At 40.4% G+C, this 23,885-nt stretch overlaps 1 protein-coding gene and 1 non-coding gene across 19 annotated transcripts in view; both read right to left on the reverse strand.

Annotated features, from left to right (window-relative positions):
• Nucleotides 1-13,137, reverse strand: part of BIRC6 (baculoviral IAP repeat containing 6) — a 203,621-nt gene extending 190,484 nt beyond the window's left edge. For 10 of the 18 annotated variants that reach the window (XM_019741699.3, XM_019741694.3, XM_019741691.3 and 7 more), the window contains exon 1: nt 12,708-13,130. In XM_019741699.3, the coding sequence (XP_019597258.2) occupies nt 12,708-13,038 (331 nt within the window). In that variant the 5' untranslated portion in view covers nt 13,039-13,130. Of the gene's footprint in view, nt 1-12,707 lie in introns of all 18 variants that reach the window. The other 8 variants (XM_074331876.2, XM_088796221.1, XM_074331874.2 and 5 more) reach the window with 2 other exon arrangements.
• A 10,397-nt stretch (nt 13,138-23,534) lies between these two features.
• TRNAT-AGU (transfer RNA threonine (anticodon AGU)) lies at nt 23,535-23,608 on the reverse strand. Its single transcript has one exon. It is a non-coding gene; the product is annotated as a tRNA-Thr (tRNA).
• Nucleotides 23,609-23,885: the final 277 nt, after the last annotated feature.

Here is a 23,885-nt window from a genome sequence, read left to right on the forward strand (position 1 = left end):
GCCATTAGCCACTGGTATAACTGCCGTCGCTAGCCCAGGGGGTGGTTGGGTTTCCAGCTTCCTGTGTCTCCAACTCAGTCGCCAGCGAGAATAGAGTGGTATGACTCCCCCATCTATGGCTCCATTGGTGTTCCTTTTTGGCCTCACTATATACTTCATTCTTGTGCAGGGAGCAGGAGCTGAGTCCCTGCATGACACATGGCGCAGCGAGCAGGGTTCTCCCGGTCACGGAGTCGTCTGCCCTGGGCAGGAGGACATGTGGCCCCCACATAGCATGGTGCCTGGTGGCCGCTGTTCTCATGAGCTGGACCCCCATGGAGGGGTGGTAAGATGTGGACGGTTCTCCAACCAGCATAGGCTGGAGAAAGCGAAGGTCGTTCTGGCCCTGTGGGCTGGGAAGTGCTTGCTGGGGCGGCCCAGATGCGGGTCCCAGCAGGAAATGCTTGCTGAGTCCTCGGTGGAAGATGCAGGTGAGGTCAAGGTCGTCCCTCACCCCCAGATTGGAGAGGACTTGGAGCCCTCGCCCTGCAGAGAGGGGACACATTGTGGGGCCAGCGCACAGCCCTGGCGAATGACTGTGGACTATGGAGAATGGCCTTCTATCCCTAATTTGATGGACCGCTTGACTGTGCTTGGGAACGTACCACCATGTAGTAGAACTGGCAGATGTTTGCTTCCTGGGTCTTGCCGGGGCCGCCAGCAGACTGTGGTGCAGGAAAACCTGTTGTTGGGGTGCAGGCGGATGTTTGCTTCCTGTGTCTCACCTGGCTGCCGTCGAGAATATGTAAGCACCTTGACTGTGAGCCACTATTATTCCAGCACGGTGCCCTGAGAAACCCTGGCTGTGCCCAGGAAACCTGGCTGTGCCCAGGATATTGCATCCACCTCCAGGCTCCTCGCACAGGGCCCTTCGCAGAAGACACCTGTCGCGTACATTGTGAAGCGAGACCCTGGAGGGATAGAGTGTGTGGACAGAGTCCCAGACAGCAGTTTCCAGGCTCTCGGCCTCACGTGGAAAGGTGCTGGCTCCAGTAGTTGATGGACGTCAACTGTGCTAGTTGGCCATCAGCTGTTACCAGTTAGCCATTGGTCACTGATACAACTGCCGAGGCTACGCTAGGAGGTGGGTTGGTTGGCAGAGAAGCAGATGGCAGGTTGCGGATCATGTGGCTCCTGCTTCCTGTGTCTCCAACCCAGCCGCCAGCGAGAATACAGTGGTATGACTCCCCTAGCTATGGCTCCGTGGGTGTTCCTTTATGGCCTCACCATATCCTGCGTTCTTATGAGGGGACCGGGAGCAGAGACCATGCATGACACAAAGACACCAGAGGCATAAGACCATGAGCAGTACAATGTGCATATCAGAGGTACCTCCCGCCCACCTCCCCACTGTTCTTACTACATTACAGAAATGTTATTGTTTATATTCTAGCTACAGTTAGAGCCAACATTTCTAAGCACAGAGTAACAAATACTCAACAACTTAAGTACAAACTACAGATTTCCAGTAAAGTAACAAGGATATAGTAAGACAAGCACATTTACCTGTGCTCCCTCCCAAGCTCCCACTGAAAAGACAGTAAAGAAACAAAGAGGGCTTAACCAAACCCACAAAGACAAAAAAAAAAATTGAGGGGCGGCCGGATGGCTCAGTTGGTTGGAGCGCAAGCTCTCAACAAGGTTGCCGGTTCGATTCCCGCATGGGATGGTGGGCTGCGCCCCCTGCAACAAAAGACTGAAAACAGCGACTGGACTTGGAGCTGAGCTGTGCCTTCCACAACCAGATTGAAGGACAACGACTTGGAGCTGATGGGCCCTGGAGAAACACACTGTTCCCCAACATTCCCCAATAAAATTTATTTTGGAAAAAAAAAAAAATAAGAAAATTGAGATGATAGCAACAAAACTTTTGAAGTTGGACAGCAGATGGAAGAGTGTTAACTGACTTGTTCCTCCCATAAATATCTCAAAGCTAAGCCAGCCAGCAGGGAGGAAAGCCCAAAGTATGTGTGTTGTATAATAGTATTTTTCAAATTACATACTCCTAGATACTAAGTCTAAAATAAAAATTATTTAAAGTTAGTAGCTCTGGCAATATTTTCTCAACTGATACTAAAATTGTAGCTCCTATCATAATAGGGCCCTAGATTTTTTTTTACCTTAAACTGGGGGGAGTTCTTGTACTACTTAAAAATATGTGAGCCTAGGAAGGTCAAGTCATATTACCTACTTCACGACCTTACTCCGGCTCATGCTTTCCGTTTATCTGACTAACTCCTTTCCCTTCAAGTCTCAGCTGAGGTGTCACCTCTTTCAGAATTTGGGGGGAGGGGTAGATTTCAAATTCATCTTATTATCCACATATGACAAACACTTGGTGAAGTGCACTATATAATTAAAAACACCAACACAGAAAGTAACGTTTATTGAGTGCTATGGGGGTTCAAGTAGTGTCTGTATCAGTTTACTTAATCTTTCCAATAACTCAATGGGTTAGATATTAATTATCAAATGCAGAGAGAAGGGAAGCATCTTGCCAAAGGGCACAGCTACAAAGTGGTGTATCACAGACTGGAACTAAGTCTGGCTTCAGAGCCAGGCTTCAACCCTGAATTTCCAAATGCCCCTGGACATCTCTGATTGGATGTCCTTCATGCACCTCAAAATTAACGTGACCAAAACCACTATCTCCCTCTTGCTCCCCAGCCTTTTCCAACAAAAGCTACTCACCACACCTTCTTGTCCAGTAGCCCCCCCTTATCCCCAAGGATACATTCGAAGACCCTGAGGGGACGCCTAAACCAAGGATAGTAACAACCCTATATAGACTGTTTATTTCCTATGCACATACCTATGATGAAGTTTAATTTATAAAGTAGGCACAGAAACAATCAGCAACAATAACCAATAATAAAATAGAACAATTATACCAATACACTGTAATGAAAGTCATGTGATGTCTCTCGGCAAACTAGCACATTTTTTTTCCCTTCTTCACAATTTCAGATAGAAAGTTTGTTCTTACCATAGATCTTAGCAACTTCTGCATTCAATTATTTCTTTCTTAAGTAGAGAATTTTCACTTAAAGAAAACACTTTATGGCTTCTCTTTGGCCTATTCAAATTGCCAGCATCACTACTCTTGTGTTTTGGAGCCATTATTAAGAAAAATAAGGGTGACTTGGGCACAAGCACTGTGATACCTTAACAATCGATCTGATAACACAGAAGGCTACTAACTAGGGGGTAGGTAGCATACATAGCATGGGACAGGTTAGGCAAAGGGATTACTGTCCAGGGCGAGATGGAGTGGGACAGCTTGAGGTTTCAGCACACTACTCAGAATACCGTACATTTTAAAACTGATGCATTCTTGATTTCTGGAATTTTCCATTTAGTATTTTCAGACTATGGTTGACTACAGGTGACTGAAACCACAGAAAGCAAAACCATGGATAAGGGGAAACTACTGTATTGCTTATTCGGATTACTGAACACCATTCAATGCTCAAAGAAAGAATCTAAGCATGAATAATTTTCACGTTGTCAATCTCTCATCGCCACATTCACTAAATTATACGGTGTTCCTACCACTCAAACTAACTTAATAATGCTCTCATCGCTTCTCATACCTGGGCATTAGCTCCAACTTTTTCTAAAAACAAACTTGGGGCGACTGGTTGGCTCAGTGGTTAGAGCGCAGTGCTCATAACAGCAAGGTCATGGGTTCAATTCCCACATAAGGGCCAGTGAGCTGCGCCCTCCACAACTGGATTGAGAACAATGACTTGACTTCCCAGGAGCTGATGGGTCCTGGAAAAACACACTGTTCCCCAATATAAAAAAACAAAAACTTGATCATGTCATAACCTACAATGGCTCCCTCCCATTGACATCAAGTCCAAACTTCTTAGCAAAACGTACTATGATCTTGTCCTTGCCATTTCTCAGCTTCAACTCTAACCATCCCCACACATAGACTAAACCCTAACCCTTCACTCCCCAAACTTCTTCTTCCTTGAATTCACCATATTTTTAAAAATCACCATGTCTCTGCACAAGCAAGTACCTTGGCTTAAGATCATCATGCCTGTAACATTCCTTCCCACTATCTCATCTTTCAAAACCAATCATAAAGGCAATCTCCTTTGAGAAGCCTTCTCTATTTCCCTCCAGTTGAAGAAACTCCGTCCTCTGTACTCACACAGCATTCCTCACATCTATATTACAGAATTTATGACATTATGCTAAAACGATTTACTTAAAAACATCACCAAGCATGCATTCAAAGGCCAAAATGTTGCTTTAATTATTTTTAACCCCCATGCCCAGCACATGTTCAACAACTGCGTAAGCACCAATCAACCCGCACTTCAAATCACCTTGCTCTTTTAACAATGTCAAGTCCAAAATCAATGAACTTACAGTTTATACCTCTCCTATAATACAAAAATTATTGCTCTTATAATTATATCTATTAGATTTCACCTAGTCACATTCCCACATACATGGAAAACTAGAAGAAAATACTGCAATTTCAAGAGTATCTGTAGCAAAAACATCTACTACATTCAGCTGCCTTGCAAATAGCCACTGCTATCAGAAGAATAAAAAAATAATAAAATACAAGTACTTCTAGAGTACACACTAAATACCAGGCACTGTTCTACATGCTTTACATATATTAACTCATTTTAATTCTCTCAGTCACATGATGAGGTAGGTACTATTATCCTCATTTTATAGACGAACTTCAAGATCAAATAGAACCAAGACTTAAACTCAAGCTGTTTGGTTCCAGAGGCTGATCTCCTATACTGCCTCTCTTTAAAAAATCTGAAACTATTAAAACAAAGACTAGGATAAGTTTTCTAGCAGAGCAAAACTACTTCTTTTAGAAGATAAATGTAAAAGTTTGGATAAATACAGAAGATCTTAAAAACAGCAAAATATTTTTTAAATCTTAACATAAATTCACTAATCATATAAAAATATTTTGCTAAAAAACAGCAAATCTTTGACATAGGATAGATTGTCATGTAGCATTACTGAAACAAAGCCAATGTAGGTGTTCATAGCCCACAAAGAGATTTGCTGAATTAAGTTTTTACAAAGAACCCAGATACATCCAGAACACAACTATCTTCCAGGCCTACTGAAATTCCAACTCTTACTGTGTTTATTATTTTCATAGGAGACTAATTGAGACTAGGAAGGATGCATGTACCAAGGTGAGTCAGGAAATAGGAAGTAATATGAATCATTTACAATTTCCAAAGTGGAGGCCTACAGAAAGATTTTGCATTTGATCCAAATTAATGCATGCCCAATTCAGAAGTAGTAAGAAAAGTATTTTCTACCTCTACCAAAGTGATGAGTTTTATTCATAAAATTTATTTCTTGAGAACTATGCAGGCTAACATAGCTAGTTTTCTCTATTTCAGGGCTTCCTGGAGCAGGCAGCTTGAAATCTGAACAAGAAGTTGTCATATCAATCAATCAATCAATAAGAATTCACTTAATCTGAACTTCACTGCAACTGGAGTAGAGTACAATGACACTTTCTCATTTATGACCACTGCACAAACTTCTCAAATCAAATCAAAGTCTGTATCTATCTAGGCAAAGGATAAAGGGAGATATTAATAAAGAAATGTAAAACTAGAGTGTTTATCCAGAAAACAATAAGCAGCTTTAGTTTCTTCTTTTTCACTATGACAAAGACCTGGAACCCACATCAGAAACTGAAGAGATAGGACTTCCTCTTACACAAAATACTACAATATCCATTGATTAATACCCACAAACATATCTTCATTTCCTTGTCCACATGTACAAGAACAATCTGTATATACACAGAACTAATAATACAACAGACTTTACTTCACTCTGACGTTCAGCTACACCAATACACAGAAAGATATTTATCCAAATGTAGGTAACATTTGTTACCAACATTAATATTTCCATCTACATGTGAATGATAGCTATCTATCCTCTGTCTATAAATACTAAGTCAGTGAACATTTTTTAAAAAGTGAGGAGCATGGTGATATCAAGCACCCAGGAGGCTTGAATTCACTGTGTACTTACTGTACATATGCCAGGAAGTGTTAGACACTTGAAATGTTTACCACTTAATCTGCATGATCATCCTGTTAAATATTAATCTACAAATGACGATGCTGAATTCAGGAAGTTTAGGTAGTGAGTTAGTGAGCTAAAAACTCAAAATTCATGACTATCTAAATCAGGGGTGTCCAAACTTTTTTCAACATTTTTCACCAAGGGCCATATGCAGTAAAATACACAAACAGCCGGGCCACTCATTGGAGGTAAAGTACGTATTGCCTCACCTGGTTTATTTAGGTAAACTAAATGTATTTTTGGAATTTGCTGTGGGCCAATTAAAATTGGATCGCGGGCCGCAGTTGGCCCGCGGGCCACAGTTTGGACACCCATGATCTAAAACATAAAGCCCATTCTCTCTCCATATGCTCTCAAAAAAGCTTACAAAAACAAAAAACAAAATATACTACTTTTAGGAAAAGTGGGGAGCTCTTTCAAGAACAGCACCACCAGCAATTAAATAAGAAAATACTGAACAAATTAACAATATCAAAGCAAAAACTTAGATGGTTCCTGCAGTCAAAGGTGATAAATCAGAAAAAATTCCTAATAAATTCAAATTTGGGGTTAAGTTAAAAAATTTAACAGAGAATTTCAAAAAGGTTTAAGCAGAAAAGGGTATTTACAGAGATTTACAAGAAAGTAAGAACATTTTTTGAGCACTTTATATGTATTAACACATAAGCTTCACAATTGTACAATTATCATCCCCATTTTGCAAAAGGGAAAACTGGAAGTGAAATGTTAAGTAATTTAGTCAAGGCTACAGAGTTAAATTGAAAAGAAAAAAAAAAATATATCACCTGAAACTGGGATCTTACCCCAAGCCAACTGTATCCCAAACAGGCTCCTTCCTAATTATTATGCTACATTGCATGAACAAACAATAGCTAAAAAGAGGGACATATCTAATAATAGAAACAATATGGTCCCTGGTGGATGGAGAGCTATTTAGATTTTTTAAACCCAAAGTCCACAAATAGGCATATGAAAAGATGTTCAACATCATGGTATTAGGGAACTGCAAGTTAAAACAATGGCTAGCACTACATACATATTGAAATGGCCACAATCCAAACACCGACAATAGCAAATGCTGGTGAGGATATGGAGTAACAGGAACTTCATTCACTGCTGCTGGAATGCAATATAGTACAGCAGCTTTGCAAGACAGTTTGGCAGTTTCCTACAAAACTAAACATAATCCTACCATATGATCCAGCAGTCGTGCTCCTTGATATTTACACAAATGAACTGAAAACTTACATCCAAGCAAAAACCTGCAAACAAATGTTTATAGTAGCCTCACTCAAAACTGCCGCAACCTGGAAGCAACCAAGATGTCTTTTAGTAGGTGAATGGATAAAAAAACTGTGGTACATCCAGACAATGGAATATTATTTAGTACTAAAAAGAAGTGAGCTATCAAGCCATAAAAAGACATGGAGGAAACTTAAATGCATATTACTAAGTGAAAGAAGCCAACCTGAAAAAAGGGTACATACTGTGTGATTCCAACCATGACTGTTTTAAAAAAGGCAAAACTATGGAGAGTATAAAAACATCAGTGATTGGCAGGGGGGAGGAGAGAGAAAGGGGTGAACAGGCAAAAAGCAGAAGAAGTTTAGGGCAGTGAAACTCTTCTGTATGACATGTCATATATAACTATCAGAACTCATAGAATGTACAGCACCAAGAGTGAACCCTAACATAAACGATGGACTTTGGGAGATAATGATATGTTAATTCAGGTTCATTGATTGTAACAAACATACCACTGTGGTGCCAGATGTTTATAGAGAGGGAGGGTGTATGGTTCCATGGGGCCAGGGCATATACAGGAACTCAGTCTTCTCTGATAAATTTTACTATGAATCTAAAACTGCTCTAAAAAAAAAAAAAAAAAATCTAAGGAAAGAAAAAAGCCAAAGAAAAGGTTTTATTTAGCAGTTAGTATGTAAGGAAGCATCCATTTACCACACTCATTAGTTTACACCAAGTCAAAAATATTTATTAATATTTTGTACTAGGCACCCTGGGAAAGGGATGTTAACAAGCAGACAAGGTTCCATTCACAAAGAGTTTGAAATATAGTTAAACACACATCGAATATTCACAAGAAGCTAAACAAAATGGCACTTACGAGGTCTGACAATTAAGTTCACGAACTTGCCACCATGCACTTAAACACAGCTCGGTGAGGTTTCCTAACCTTGGTATATCAGTGTCTCACAGCTCATGTTCATGTCGCCGTGTGACGGTGTCTTGCTGAGTGGCATTCATTACTGTTGTTGCGTGTTTTTGTGTGCCATCGTGAGAATGTCTGAGCTTGAATTAGAGCAACGAACAAACATTAAATTTCTTTGTTATACTTGGCAAGAGTGGAGGTGAAATCAGGGACATGTTAGTCCAAGTTTATGGGGATAATGCCATGAAGACAACGGCCGTGTACAAATGGATTAAACGTTTTTCTGAGGGGAGAGAACGCGTCACTGATGAAGAGAGGTCAGGACAGCAGGTAAAGAGCAGATCTGACAAAAACATTATAAAAATTTGTTGAATTGTGCGTCAGAATTGTCGGCTGACTGTGAGAAGCACAGCAGGCCAAGTAAACACCAATAAAGAAACAGGAAAATCTTAACTGAAAATCTTGGCATGACAAAGGTGTGTGCAAAAACGGTTCTGAAGGAACTCACCGATGAACAAAAGCGAAGGAGAGCTTTGCCAAGACCTTTTGGAGATGCAAGATGATGTTTTGGGCCGTGTTATCACTGCTGATGAAACATGGGTGTACCAACAAGACTCCAGAATAAAGCATCAAAGTGCACAATGGAAGTCAGCCAATTCTCCACGACCAAAAAAGTTCCATCAGTCCAAATCAAGAGTCAAAACAATGTTGCTAACCTCTTTTGATATCAGAGGGATTATTCATTATGAATTTGTACCAACTGGACAAATAATTAACTAAGTTTACTCTTTGGAAGTGCTGAAAAGGCCACATGAAAAAGACAAAAACGACCTGAACTTTTCGCCAACAATTCATGGCTCTTGCATCAGAACAATGCACCAGCTCACACGGCACTGTCTGTGACGGAGTTTTTAGCCAGGAAACAAATAACTGTATTGGAACACCCTCCCTACTCACCTGGTCTGGCCCCTAATATGACGACAGCTCTGATGGCCATTCCAGAAAAAGAGTTCCAAAATTGCTTTGAAGGGTGGACTAGGCTCCGGCATCGGTGCATAGCTTCCCAAGGGGAGTACTTCCAAGGCAACCATATTGATATTCAGCAATGAGGTATGTAGCTCTTTTTCTAGGATGAGTTCGCAAACTTAACTGTCAGACCTCATAAGTAGTTCAAAACAGAAAACATACCACAAACATTAAGTTGCCAAATTACTAACCTAAAATAGACATTAATAGGACAACATGTGTTTAGGTTTTCAGTGGATCACATCAGACCAAAAGAATCAGAAGTATCTGATCTAGGTTTTGAAAAATAGGTAAGATTTTGTCTAATTGTCTGGAGGGACTTGGTGCATTCCAAGAAAGAATGAAAGTACTGGAGCTGGGAAAGGAAATTAAATGAACCAGTTTCACAAAACAGGGAAACATGACTAGAAACTGGTAGAGGCCAGATCATGGAGGTCACCTAATTCTAGTCCAAGGAATCAGCGTAAGGACTCAGAATTCTTAACACTTGAAAACTAATGGAGTAAAAAGTCTTGCCTAACCTACATATATACAAATATATCGCTCCTTAATCTAATTAAAGTGCATTTAAAAACATTTTATGTCACATACAGATAAAGTTAAGATATATACTAGTAGACATAGTTAAAAATTCACCATTTTTGCCACCAAATTGAATACATATACATACAAGTTATGTTCCCATCCTTTAATTTTCAATCTGCACTAACAGGCTACCCATAACTGAATCCATCCATCTAACACACTGCTCTACCACGCAATAAAACTCTATGGTTCTGGTTACACCACTCTTTATTCCCTCAAACAAAGACATCTTTCCTCTGGGGTAGAAAAGAAGGTGGCTCATTGTCCATTAACTGGAAAGAGGGGTCATGTTAGGACCATGGTCACTACTGGCACCTTCTCCCCATTCTATTTATAGGACTCTCACCCTCTATTAATCATTACAAGCAAACCTACCAAATACTTACATAGTCCAGACAAAATATAAAATGCAGCACTCCCTACACAATCATCTGAATAGATGACATATACATGACCCTATACAATGTTTGGTAATCATTATTAATAAACTGCACTTCTCATATATGAAAACATTTCAGAATTTGCCCACTGTTACTTTCAAACTTCTCCTAGAATCTTTTTATTTTGCTTGCCATTAACTCTTCCATATATTTTTAATCACATTCAATCCTCAATGTCATGAGCATCAGCAATTGTATCCAATCCCATACTTTTCTAATTAACAAATGCCACAAATCCCAAATAAGTGATCACAAATCACGGCTAGGTTTTATGCATCTACCTTTATTTATACTTATATTAAGCACCTAAAACTCTCCCCTTTCGTAATCTACCACTAAAGTGACTACTTTTTTTCTTTTATAAACAAGCACATACATAATACATCTAATTTCCCCAACCATTTATAACAAATTCGAGCATACATAATTTTTCTCAAACATGGCCTCCAGATATAAAAACACCCCATGAGACTCCTCTTTCTACTGAAAACATTTTTAAACTTTTGTTAATGTGGCTTTTTATAGAAATCCAAATACATACACTATACCACTTATTCAAAGTTTAAAATCATGAAAGACAGTGTTAGACACTGTTTAAAGATATAAGTATATACTAAAAAAAACATAAAGACACGTATGAAAATGATAAAACTAAAGATAATGCTCATGGGAGAGGGAGGAATGCAATCCAGAAGGAACACAAAGGAGGCTTCAAATCTTTGTAATGCTTTATTTCTTAAACTGATTTGGGAATACATTATCATAGTAATTCTTTATACTTTTTTATTTGAAATAATTTTAAGTGAGTTTAAGAAGATATTCAATTACTAATGAGTATCTTCCTCTCATACAAGCTGTTATGTCCAAGCTGCAGTAACTGCTCATTGCTACTTCTGGGACACCCCTCCTGTCCTTTACTCAAGTCAGGAAAAAAAAATTTACAAGCCCACAACCCAAAATGTTCTCTTAGACTTATCTTAGATATGTTCCAGATTTATATTCTATAGCTACACAAAATCTATTTCTTTCACAACTCTCACATCAATAAAAATTAATTCCCTTATTTTATCTTTGTATCCCTAAACTGCCATTTACTTAAATGCCTTATTACTCACAATAAACTAAAATAACCACCTTTCCTTACTTGTCTATGTTAAAATACAAGTGAATTGGTAGACCACATAACTACTTCCACTTGACTAAATGCAGACAGTAGTATCCATTATAAATCTGTGCGTGAGTTACTCACTCATATACTCACTTTTCAATCTCAGTTTATAACATCTAAATTAAGCCACTCCTCATTAAACCGCAAATGATAGGTCATCTCAGCCAAACGTAACTTGGCCAGGGCAATGCCAAAACACTCGTCCAGTCCGCTGAGCGCTCACTCCACGCACACTGAAAGTCGCGTCCCTGGACCAAGTGGACACCACCCAGAACTGCTCTACTTCCTCGGTGAGGCTCAGATATACTTCCGAATCCCAACTTGCGGCTCATTGTGGCAAAACAAGTAGAGAAGGCCTGAAGTTTCACCTCATTACGAACCCAAAGGAATCTACATTTCATACACCGCAGGTCCCGAGTTCATCGTCACTGGGGATGGAGGGGGAACAGAAATTGGAAGCCCTGAGCTAGAGGACAAGGTCTAGCCTTCCATGGAGTCCGCCAAAGTCCTAAAGTCGTCGACGGAGCAGTTCAGGCAGCTAGCCCGCCTACTTCCCTACCCACCCCCCACTCCAGGCCACCCCACCCCCCACCCCCACCCCCACCCCCACCCCGGGAGCGAAGCCCGCGGAACATCCTAGCACCTGCGGGTCCTAGGAACAGCCGAGGATCCACAAGAGGGGAGGGCTTGGATGTCGGCTCGGACGCTCGTCTCGGGCCACCAGCCTCTCACTCGGGACCAACGCTTCGACCCTTTTGCTCTCTGATCCAGCGGAAGGCAGTACAGACACCTCTTCTAGGACCTATCCAGGGCCTGGCTTTCTCGGTGGCCGAGCTCCGAGGCCTCCTCCTCTCCTAGAGGACCAACCTACACCGGACGCTCAAGGCCCGAAAGGCAACTCCCAACACTGCCCACTTGCCAGTCTTTCCTGCCCTGCTGCAGCCGCTGAAAAAGCCAAGTCCTACGGTCCTCCTCCATCAGTTTCCGGGCCTCCCTTCACAGGCAGGCCTGAGCCCCCAGCCCTGCCCTCCCTCCTCCCCGCTCCCATCACGCCGCTTCCCCTCCTCCGAAGGCCCAGCCCCGGGGCAGGGCGGCTTCCTTCCCTGGTAACCCGCCGGCCCGGCTCCTCCCGCAGCGGGCCCGGTCCCCGCCCGGCGTGCCGCATACTCACCGCTGAGCGCCGAGGCCTGCAGGGTGGCTCCCGAGGTGCCGTCGATGACTTTGATGGTCCCGCGACTGGTGACGGCCAGGATGGCGTTTAGCGCCGGGTGGTAGGAGAGGCTGTGCAGACCGTCGGCGTCGCAGCGCATGCAGCCGTCCCGGAGCACCAGCCACTCCGAGACCCCGGCCGCTCCCGCCCCCGCCCCCGCCGCTGAGGAACAGCCCGAGCCCGAGGCCGCCGCAGCCGCAGCCGCCATCTTCCGGCCTGCGCTCAGCACAATCACACTGGGAAGCGGCTCAGTGACAGTCCCGGGAGGTGCAACACCACCGCCAGTCACCATCCGGGGCCAGGGGGCAAGCGGAGCGCGTTAACCGGAAATGAAGTCAGGCGCCGGCACGCACGCGGGACGTCGGCCCAGCGCCCAGACGGGCCAAGCTCGGAGGACGCTGGCGGAGGAGGGGGAGCGAGAGCGAGAGAGACGGGGCGGGGGCTGGAGACAGACGAGTGGCGCATGCGCGGACGGGCTCGCGCGTGCCACGCGCCACTGGTCGGGCCAGCTCTGCGTCCGCAACGTCCCAGTTTCTTTCTCCGAGCCCAGGGAGTGGTCGCTGCCAGGGCTCCGCCCCGCACCTGGGCTCCAGGCCGGGGGAGGTTGGGCTCCCTTGTATTTCGGCTGGGAAGGGTCACCGGTCAGCGCTACCTGTGTGAGATGCCCAGAGGATCTTTGCTGCAGTTCCATCTGCGCCCGAATGGTTCCCAACACGTGCGGAGCTGCTGTTCGGCGGTGGCCAGAAGGAGACCTCAAGGTCTGGATCACGACTCGAATCTGAGAATAAACAGCCCGAAAAAACTTCTAGTCTGGATTTGGAGAAACCGATTTGAAGAAACCGAACGACTTCCCCCAAACCTGTGCCTATCACAACGCCCCCACCCCAATCCACGAATCTATGTTGAACAAAAGTGCCAGATATGAGGTGCTGGAAGCATATAAAAAGTCTAGTTTCTCTATCCGTTCCGAAGAACTCGAGTTATGTGAATTGTTAATAGATGTGTACAGGTGTTGAGGGGACTCGTCAAGCAAATTCATTAATCCCCCTTTAGAAAATAACTGCATTTTTTTCAACTTTTATTTTCTAAATAATTACTAGACTCAAAGTTATCTGCAAATATAGGACAGACGTCTGTGGTCTGCCTCCCCCAAACCCATAACCCCTATGAGAAAAACATTGGACAGACCTAGATTGAAGGACATTCCCTAGAATCCCTGACCAGTACTTCTTGAAGATAAAACAGAGAAGTCCAATTTACCCAGTTTCCCCCAACAGTTACATAATTTTAGTACAACATCAAAAGCAGGGATTTGACATTTACATGATGTGTGTTTAGTTCTATGTCATTTTATCATATGTAGATTCCTGCTGTGCAATCAAAATACTATATTCTGTATATTTTGGGATCATATTATCTTGGAACGCCTCATTTCCTTTTCCTTAAAACCTAATCAAAGTGCTGTTGTGAGAATAATCATTTGTAAAATGTGTAGAATAGCATCTGACGTATGAGTATAGTAGGTGCTCATTAAAGGTTATGAAAGTTAATTGCCTTCCCCACATTCCTATGGACTTCCTTCAAGAAATCTTCATGGATTATTCAAACTACAACTTAAGCCTGGTTATTCACATGCAAAGTTTTATTTATATATTCATTGCGTTTTAGAATCACAAATACGGCATTTTCGTCTGATGTTTGGGAGGCAATATATATATAATAAAGTGGAAAATACCCGAGTAGTAAAGTCTAAATGAATATCTGATTTTGAGTCACTGTGGCTTCATTTATCAGCTCTATCTGTGAAGTTGGGCAAGTCACGTATTCTGAGATTGTTTCACCAAGTGTTAAATAAAGATAATAACTTTATCATTACTTGCCCTGCTTAGGTTTGTACTTGTAAACTGTAAAAACAGAAACACAGAGAGGTTAAATGGCTTGTTTAAGGTCTCACAGCTTCGAGCAAGCTAGAGTTTGAATTTACGCAGTTTGACTCTAGAAGCCAGACTCCTAATTTAACCCTCACACTCAAAACTTCAGTGCTTTGAGGTACACAGTACAAATAATCAAATCGGGGGTAGCCGGATGGCTCAGATGGTTAGAGCAGGAGCTCTAAACAACAGGATTGCTGGTTCAATTCCCATTTGGGCCAGTGAGCTGCGCCCTCCACAACTAGATTGAAGGACAATGACTTGGAGCTGATGGGCCCTAGAGAAACACACTGTTCCCCAATATTCCCCAATAAAATTATATATATATATATATATATATATATTTTTTTTTAATTCTAAACATAACTGGGACTGTCCTAAAATTGTTTTTTAAATCTCAGGACATAAACAGAAACTGGAAAAACTGCCATTTCAAAGTAGTTTTTCCTCTCAAGACCTACGTGGGACAAACTTTAACTTTAATCTGAAAGGTTACCATTAAGAGACCTCAAATGAAAAGCCCCCGTCTTATTGATAGGGAAAACAAACTAGTAACCTGAACTCTAAACTTCCTTTAATGTTGACGATATTGAAAGAATCGAGGCACATATTTGTCTGTTAGCCTGTGTTACTTTTTTTTTTTCGATTGGGGAAAAATTTCTATATATGAATTTAGACTGCTTTCACCTATAAGCCAGCATTCTCCAAAACGAATTACCCAGAAAATATTCTGAAATAAAACACATACTCAAAGAATTTGGGGAAACAACTTTCTCTATATTTCTCCTCTTAGGAAATTTTGTAATACATATTAGCATGTCAAAAGCTCTGAGCCCTCCCATAGTGAAGAATCCTGTTTAATCTCTTAATTAACTCATATGGCTATCCAATCCTGCAAAACAAGTGTTTCAAAGAGCATTCTTTAATGTAACTTCTTGCTTGTTTTTGTAAATACGTATTTTTGTTTGAGCACTTGCTTAGATTTCAAAGACTGCAGTTAAGTGTTTCAGGATCCAGGTTAAGTTTCCTGGATTTAAAGTGATCATAAAAATGAAACTGGGCAAGACTGGCTGAAGTTCAACATTAACTGTGTTGTTGATGTCTTTCTGCATATGGAGTTGAGAGCACTGGACCTTGAAAACATACTGATTTTCATAGCTAATCCGTTTTTGAAGTGATGGCCTTTTGAGGGCCTCCAGCCAAACCATTTCAGGGCTAGGAAGTGATCATCTATAAAGGAAGTGGAAAGTCCCACTGACAATCATTCTGAAAAGAGGAATTTGCTGGAATCAGAAATGTGGACTCAGAAAGCAGGGCTGATTGACACACAAAAAGCATTTGATAAAATCCAACATCCATTCAAAGAAAAAAAACCTCTCAGCCAACAAAAAATAGAAGGAAATTTCCTCACCTTGATTTAAAAAAAAATAAAATCTACAAAAAAAACTACAACTAATAGCATATTTATGGTAAAAAACTGAATGCTTTCCCTCTAAAATCAGGGATAAGTCAAGGACTTCTACTTTCACTACTCCTTTCCAAGGAAGTTCTGGAACTAAATGGAATTCATGATACAAGGAAAGAAAAAGAAACAAAAAGAGAAAGCATCGCTTCTCGGCCTTTTGGCTAAGATCAAGTGAAGAGAAAGCAGTTTCTCATTCCCACCCCTCTTTCCTTTGTGCTGCCACTGATGGTGGGAAACCAATGTTTAAGAGGGGAGGCTGAGGCCTAGAAGAGACTAGAGACTCCAGAACTGCAAGTGTTGATTGGCAGAGGAGTAAGCAGAGGCTCTGGCTGAGTAGACTCCTGTGTCTAGAGCTACCTAGAAGCAGAGAGAGAACCAAAACTGATTCTGGAGCTTACAGAGCAAACACTACCCCTAATGATTCCCTGGTAAATGCTAGGGGACTCTGAATGGGTGGCTGAGGTCATGCCATGAGAGCTAGAATCTGGATGCGTAACACACTCCAATAAAACCCACCACATACACACCCACACCCACACCCACACCCACACACACACACACACACACACACACACACACACAATTGAGCCATATACAAACATTGCATAAAACAAATGCTCAATATAATAAGGGAATCTAAATTTAGGGGGGAAAAACAACTTTGATGTCAATGAAGGAATCTTGAAACTAAAACAAAAAATAGAAATCATCACCCTAATCCCAGTTAATTAACCTCTCTACTGAAGTATACAGGCAAATTTGCTTTGTCCCAAAGCAGAATTTGATGAAGTGCTAATGATTTCTAATGCAAAGGCTGACCTCCTAGGAATTCCTTCTTCTGGACTGATATTGACAGCCAGTATGTGTATCATTAAAATTTACTCTAAGGACAAAACAACAATGAGATACCACTTCACACTCTTTAGGATGGCTACTAGCACAAACAAAAATGGAAAGTAAGTGTTGGCCAGGATGTGGAGAAGTTGGAACCCGTGTGCACTGTTGGTGAGAACATAATATGGTACAGCTGCTGTGGAAAACAGTATAGCAGTTCCTCAAAAAATTAAAAATAGAATTACCATATGAGCCAGCAATTCTACTTCTGGGTATATACTCAAAAGACTGAAAACAGGGTCTCAAAGATATTTGTACACCCATATTCATAGCACTATTATTCATAATAGCTAAAGTGTGGTAGGAACCCGGGGTCTATCAACAACAGAATGGATAAATCATAATGGAATATTATTCAGTCTTAAAAAGAAAGGAAATTCTGACTTATGCTACAACATAGAGAAAACTTGAGGACATTATGCTAAGTGAAACTAGTCACAAAAAGATAAATAACGGTATGAGTCTACTTACATGAGATACTTAGAGCACCCAAATTCATGGAGATAGAAATGAGAATGGTGGTTGCCAGGGGCTGGGGAGTAGGGAGAATGGAGAGTTACTGCTTAATAGATACTGAGTTTCAGTTTTGCAAGATGAAAAGAATTCTATGAATGGATGATGGTGATGTCAGCACATTATTTAATACACCTGCATTGTATACTCAAAATGGTTAAGATAGTAAATTTTATGTTATGTGTATTTTACCACAATAAAAAAATTAGGGAAAAAGAAAAGGAAAAACAAATTTTTTAAACTGTTTATTTATTTTAAGTGTGTTTTTCCAGGACCCATCAGCTCCGAGTCAAGTAGTTGTTGCGGGTGCAGTTCACAGTGGCTCACGAGAGGATCGCACCAGCAACCTTGTTGTTAAGAGCACCGCACTGTAACCAACTGAGCTAACTGGCCTCCCCAAGGAAATTTTTTTGAGATGACTAATGGGTTTCTGTTTATTGGGTATCAAAATAGAATTGTACAATTGGTAATATTTATCTCTATAACACTAATTAGCAGCATTGAATAACTGTTCAGTTGACTAGAGTAGGATTTGAGTGAATTTTTATTTAGAACTATTATATGCAAGTAAATTGTAAAGCAGTCAGATATATAATCATACAGCTGATTCTGTCATTGACATAATTTAAATTTGTAGATTTTGAAATGACTTTGTATTTATTATTTAACACAGTTCATGCAATTTACTAAACTACCTGTTGAAATTCTGATCTGATTGCATATACACATTGTTTTTATATTTCATCACCAAAATGAATCCTACCTGATTATAAATTCCTTGAGAGAAAGAAGTATGCCCATACATCCTTATATCCATTAGAAACATACATTATAATGCCCAGCACTCAGAAGCTGCTAAAAAATAAGGGAATAAAAATTCACATTATGGTCCTTCCCTGTCACACTTGATACACATTTGCACCATTAAAATTAATAATAATGATAAAAACAACTACTTCCCAAAAGGTCTGAGTTATTTTAGCAAATTGGAAATCTCCTCAGTTATTTTATCCCTAAAATAAGATGTGAGAAAGAAAATACTTCTACATGTGTCTTTTAGGAAGGAAATTCTGACACATGCTACAACATAGATGAACCTGAGGATATTATGGTAAGTGAAATAAGCCAGTTACAAAAGGACAAATACTATATGATTCCACTTATATGATGTAATTGAGTAACCAGATTCATAGAGACAAAAAGAATTTGGTTGCCAGGGCCTGGAGGGGAAGAGCGTATGGGGAATTATTGTTTAATAGTTACAGAATTTCAGTTTTGCTAGATAAAAAGAGTTCTGGAGATGGATGGTGTACACTTAAAAATGGGTAAGATGGTACCACAATACACCTATTAGAATGGCTAAAATCTGAAAAAAAAGACACTATCAAATGCTGATAATGATGTGAAGCAATAGGAACTCTCATTCACTGCTGGTAAAAATGCAAAATGGTAAAACCCCTTTGGGAGACAGTTTGGCAGTTTCTCCCAAAGCTAAATATAGTTTTACCGAATGATCCAGCAATCACATGCCTAGGTATTTACCCAGTTATGTCTACACAAAACCTGTACACAAATATTTACAGCAGCTTTATTCATAATCGCCAAAACCTGGAAGCAACTAAAATGTCCTTCAATAAGAGAATGGGTAAACACATTGTGGTACCTACATCCAAACAATGGATCATTGTTCAGTGATAAAAAGAAATATGCTACCAAGCTGTGAAAGACGTGGAGGAAATTTAAGTGCGTGTTACTATGTGAAAGAAGCCAGTCTGAAAGACTGTATACTGTGATTCCAACTATATGACTTTCTGGAGGAGACAAAACTATGGAAGACAGTAAAAAGGGTTAGTGGTTTCCAGTGATTTGTGGGAGGCAGGAGGGATGAAAAAGTGGAGGATGGGATTTTTAGGGCGATGAAACAATTCTGTGTGATACTGTAATGGTGGATACATGATATTATGCATTTGTCCCACAGAATGTACAACACAAAGAGAGAATCTTAATGTAAATTATGGACTTTAGTTAATAATAATGTATGAGTATTGGTTCATTTACTATAACAAATGTGCCATACAAACGCAAGGTGATAATTATAGGGAAAGTGAGTGCAGGAAAAGGGGTGTATGGGAATTCTACGTACCATCCGCTCAATTTTTCTATAAATCTAAAACTGTTCTAAAAATTACAGTCTATGAATTTTTAAGAAATGGTTAAAAGGGTAAATTTTATCACAATTTTTTTTTTTAAAGGTTAGAAAAATTTACTGTCAGGACGAAACCAGAGGGAAGTCCGCATTTGTTTCTCTTCATTGAGAAGGGATTAGAGTCCCCTCCAGTTTTTCCAGATACAGTTTTGTTTCATACCAGTGATATCCTGGTGTCCTGGAAAGAGGCCAGAGCTAGGGCTGTTACAGGATGTGTGCATTTGGGATGTGAATATGATGATTAATAGGAGGGAAATGCTGTCAGGGTAACAATAGCATGTTAGCTCCAAATATTGCATGTAGTGCCAAGATCAGACTTCTTGAAGTTAATACATATTTAGTTGGTACTGTTTTTTAAAAAATGACTCTCCATAGTAATTTGCATAAACTTACTAGGTTTGTGTGAGGCTTTTTGTACTTAAAAAACTGGAGTTAATCTTTAATCTTTACATGTGCCAATGTTTCTTGCTTTCTTTCTTTAACAAGTTTTTCTCACTTCTGCTATCTTCATGGTTTCCTTGCCCTTCCTCCGGAAGTGTGTGATACAGTATAAAGATGAGAAATCAAACAAATGATCTCATATGCATCATGCCGTGTTTGGGAGAACGTACTGATGTGTGCAATTTATTTTGAAATGCATTAAAAAAAGATGTTTGGATGGATGGATGCATGGATGGATGGATGGATGGATGGATGGATGGATGGATGGATGGATGGATGGATCAAAATGAACAGATATACCATATGATAAAGTATAATAAAATGTTAATGGTGGAATCTCAGTGGTCAGTATACAGATGTTTACTATAGTCTCTCAACTTTTATGTTTAAATTTTTTCACAATAAAATGGTTTTTAAAAAGACATACCAGAATGAAAAAATAAAATTAAACGTTTACAGTCTCCCTCCACCTCTCTCCAAAAGAATTCTTTTCCAGTGCAGCTTTGTCACTGTCTAGTAACTACAAGCAAGCTGCTAAAGCTTCCTAACTCAATCGTCTCCTGTGTTAAATTATAAAACTGGACAAAATCAGCAGTTTCCCAATGTCATTTTATGTGTTGGTGACATCAGAGTCATTCAGGTGCCCCACTCTAGATCTATAAAATTAGAATCTCATGGAATCTATATTTTACACAAGAACCTCATGGGGTTTGATACCAGCCAGCGTTGGAATCCCTTGAACTACAGTCTCTTCCCATTCTAAAGTGAGAACCTGTTTATTCTAAACCTTCTTAGGAACACATGTTACATTTATCAAGACCTAGGGATCTTGTTAAAATATAGATTCTGGGGACGGAGGTCTTAGTTTCTGCATTTAACAAGTTCCCAGCTCTGAAGCCAATGCTGCTGATGCCTAGACCATATTTCAAGGAACAATGCGCTAGATCAGAAGCAAAAGTAAGCAGAACCCACTATACTTTCATGGACTCAGTTTTCCTTCTTGACCGTACCACTCTCATGGAAAGTGAAGTAGTATGTTGAACATCTTCTATTTTCTGAATTTTATATAGAATGATCATAGGGAAAAGCCATAGGGAAGTGCCTTTTTGATGCAAGAAGCCATTATTTATGGAGAAAAGCTCAGTGTGGCATTTAAATGAAAAGATACCCGATCGATTTACCTATGATGCTTTTAGGCAATCATGTGTTCTGTACTAAAGATAGACAACTTCAAAAGCCATCGATATGATAAGGGTATGCATAGGATTATAGCCTGAGATTAAAGAAAAAGCCATGGACTAAAAAGAAAAAAAATTTAAAAAAAAACAACAACAGTGGCAATTAATTGGAAGTTCATTAAAGTACCTGAAAATTTCATTTGCTTTCCTCTTTGTTTTCATATGCTATCTGATTTACCTTTCTAATAATAATTTGGCAAACATTTACTGAGAATTTATTATACCCTAGTCACTGTGTTAGGTGTTTATTAAGCACCTTCTAAATACTTGTCGTTTAGAGTAAAAACGACAGAAACAAGAGACCAAAGAAACAGAGGTATTGGGGTTTACAATCAATGAGCAGACAGACATTAACCAAATCCTCATCAAAATAAATATGTGATTGCAAATGCGATAAGGGTACGAAGGAAAAACATATAGTGCTATGAAAAAGTGTCAGGGGAAACTGTTTTAGACTGGAGAGTCGAGTCAGGCTTTGCAACATAAAAGGAAGTCAAGCTGACATCAAAAACCTGACAAGGAAATATCAGTTGAAGAGGAAAGTATTGAGGAGTATCTTGGAAAAGAGAATATTCTGTACGAAGGCAGTGGGGCATTTGGCCTGTCCAGCCAGTGGAGCTGTAGTTGAGTAGGCTATGGGAAGAACGCACAAAATAAGGTCAGGAGGAAGGAGGGGCTATCTTATGTAGGAACTGGGAGGTGTAGACCACACGGAGAATCCTGGACATCATATTGTGCAAAAGAAAGTATTTGACAGTAGAGTGACATTATCTGATTTGCATTTAATGAGACCACTCTGGCTGTTATGTGAAGAGTAAATTTAACAGCAACAAGCAGGGCCTGAGTAGGGAGTGGGGTGTAAAGCAGTCAACTCAGAGGCAAAATTTAAATCGCTGCCAAAATGCTCAGTGATCCAGATAAGTCATATGTTAAAGCAATATTTAAAAAAAATCAAATCTACAAACTATGGTCTGCAGTCTAGCTCCCTGTTTCTGTAAATAAAATTCTTCTGGAATCAAGCTAGGATTAGCTTGAGAAAATTACAAGAGGTTCATGCAAGGGCAGATCCTGTCTTTACTTAAAATTGTGATGTTTTTTCATCTTTTTTTTTTTTTTTTGGCGTGTAGTTTGATTTTTTAAATATTTTATTAAAATCTGATTTATCAGTGCACCCGGTTGGCTCAGTTGGTTAGAATGCAGTGTTTATAACACCAAGGTCACCAGTTCGAGTCCCACATGGATCAGTGAGCTGCGCCCTCCACAACTAGATTGAAAATAGCAACTTGATTTGGAGCTGATGGGCCCTGGAAAAACACTCTGTTCCCCAATATTCCCCAATAAAATTTAAGAAAAAAAATAATTTTTCATGATTACAGAGGTTTTTGGCACCCCCTTACATTTTTCACCTAAGGCAAATGCCTCACTTGCCTTATCCTACAAGAGAAGACACAGGAAGACCAATAAGATCAGTCGTCTATTCATTTCATTCAATGCCAGACACTGTTCTCCATTGTATGGGTGCACAGTGAAAAAGACAATTATAGTCTTTACTCTTATGGAGTCTATATTCTAAAGTAATATAAACAACCAAATAAACAAGATGATTTTAGATTTTGTTAAGTGCAATTAAGGAAGTGAAAGACAGAATCTGATCTAGGAGGGCGCGGCAGAAGAGTGTGGCTAGGCAAGGCCAGTGGAGCTAAAATCTGAAGGGCGAGAAGCAAATGACCAGGGTCCCAGTAAAGGAAATGTCTAAGTAGGCTAGAGTGAGATTCAGGACTTCAAAGGCAGTGGCTTGAACTGGCATGGTGGCTAAGAATTGGAAAGCAGTGGCTCATATGAGATGTTTTAAAAAGTAGAATCGACAATACTGGGTTCAATAATACTGGGGTGAGAGAGAGGAAGCAGCCAAGGAAGTCTTCCCAGTTTCTGACCCACACAATGGGTTGAATGAAGGAAGAGTGTGACAGTAAATGCTTTGACTGCCATAGTGTTTCAGTCCAGGAGAACTTATGATTCAGAAGAATGAGGATATCAACACAGCTCCTACTTGTCCGAGAATCAATACCTCTTTTTTTTTAAGGAGGGTGCAGCTCACAGTGGCCCATGCGGGGATCGAACCGGCAACCTTGGTGTTACTAGCATCATGCTCTAACCAACTGAGCTAACCGGCCACCCACTAGAATCAATAACTTGACCCTGCACAAGTCCCAGGTCAAATGCCAACAGCCCCATTGAGTTAAGGAGCATCCATGTCTCTAAGAGATGCACTCCAAGTTTCCTGAATATAAAATAATATGACATGTAAATAAGAGATGTGCTGTTCGTCTCAGGACCCTCCTCTAGGCTAGCGTGACCTGTCCTGGATGGCTAACATTTTTCTGTGGCTGTGATCTCTCTCATCCAATTGAAAGGTACCCTTTACCTCATGCCCACCTTTTATTTCTTTGA

This window comes from Rhinolophus sinicus, chromosome 2, assembly GCF_057876585.1.
Source record: "Rhinolophus sinicus isolate RSI-liver-muscle chromosome 2, RSI-T2T, whole genome shotgun sequence".
In the NCBI taxonomy this organism is placed as follows: Eukaryota; Metazoa; Chordata; class Mammalia; order Chiroptera; family Rhinolophidae; genus Rhinolophus; species Rhinolophus sinicus.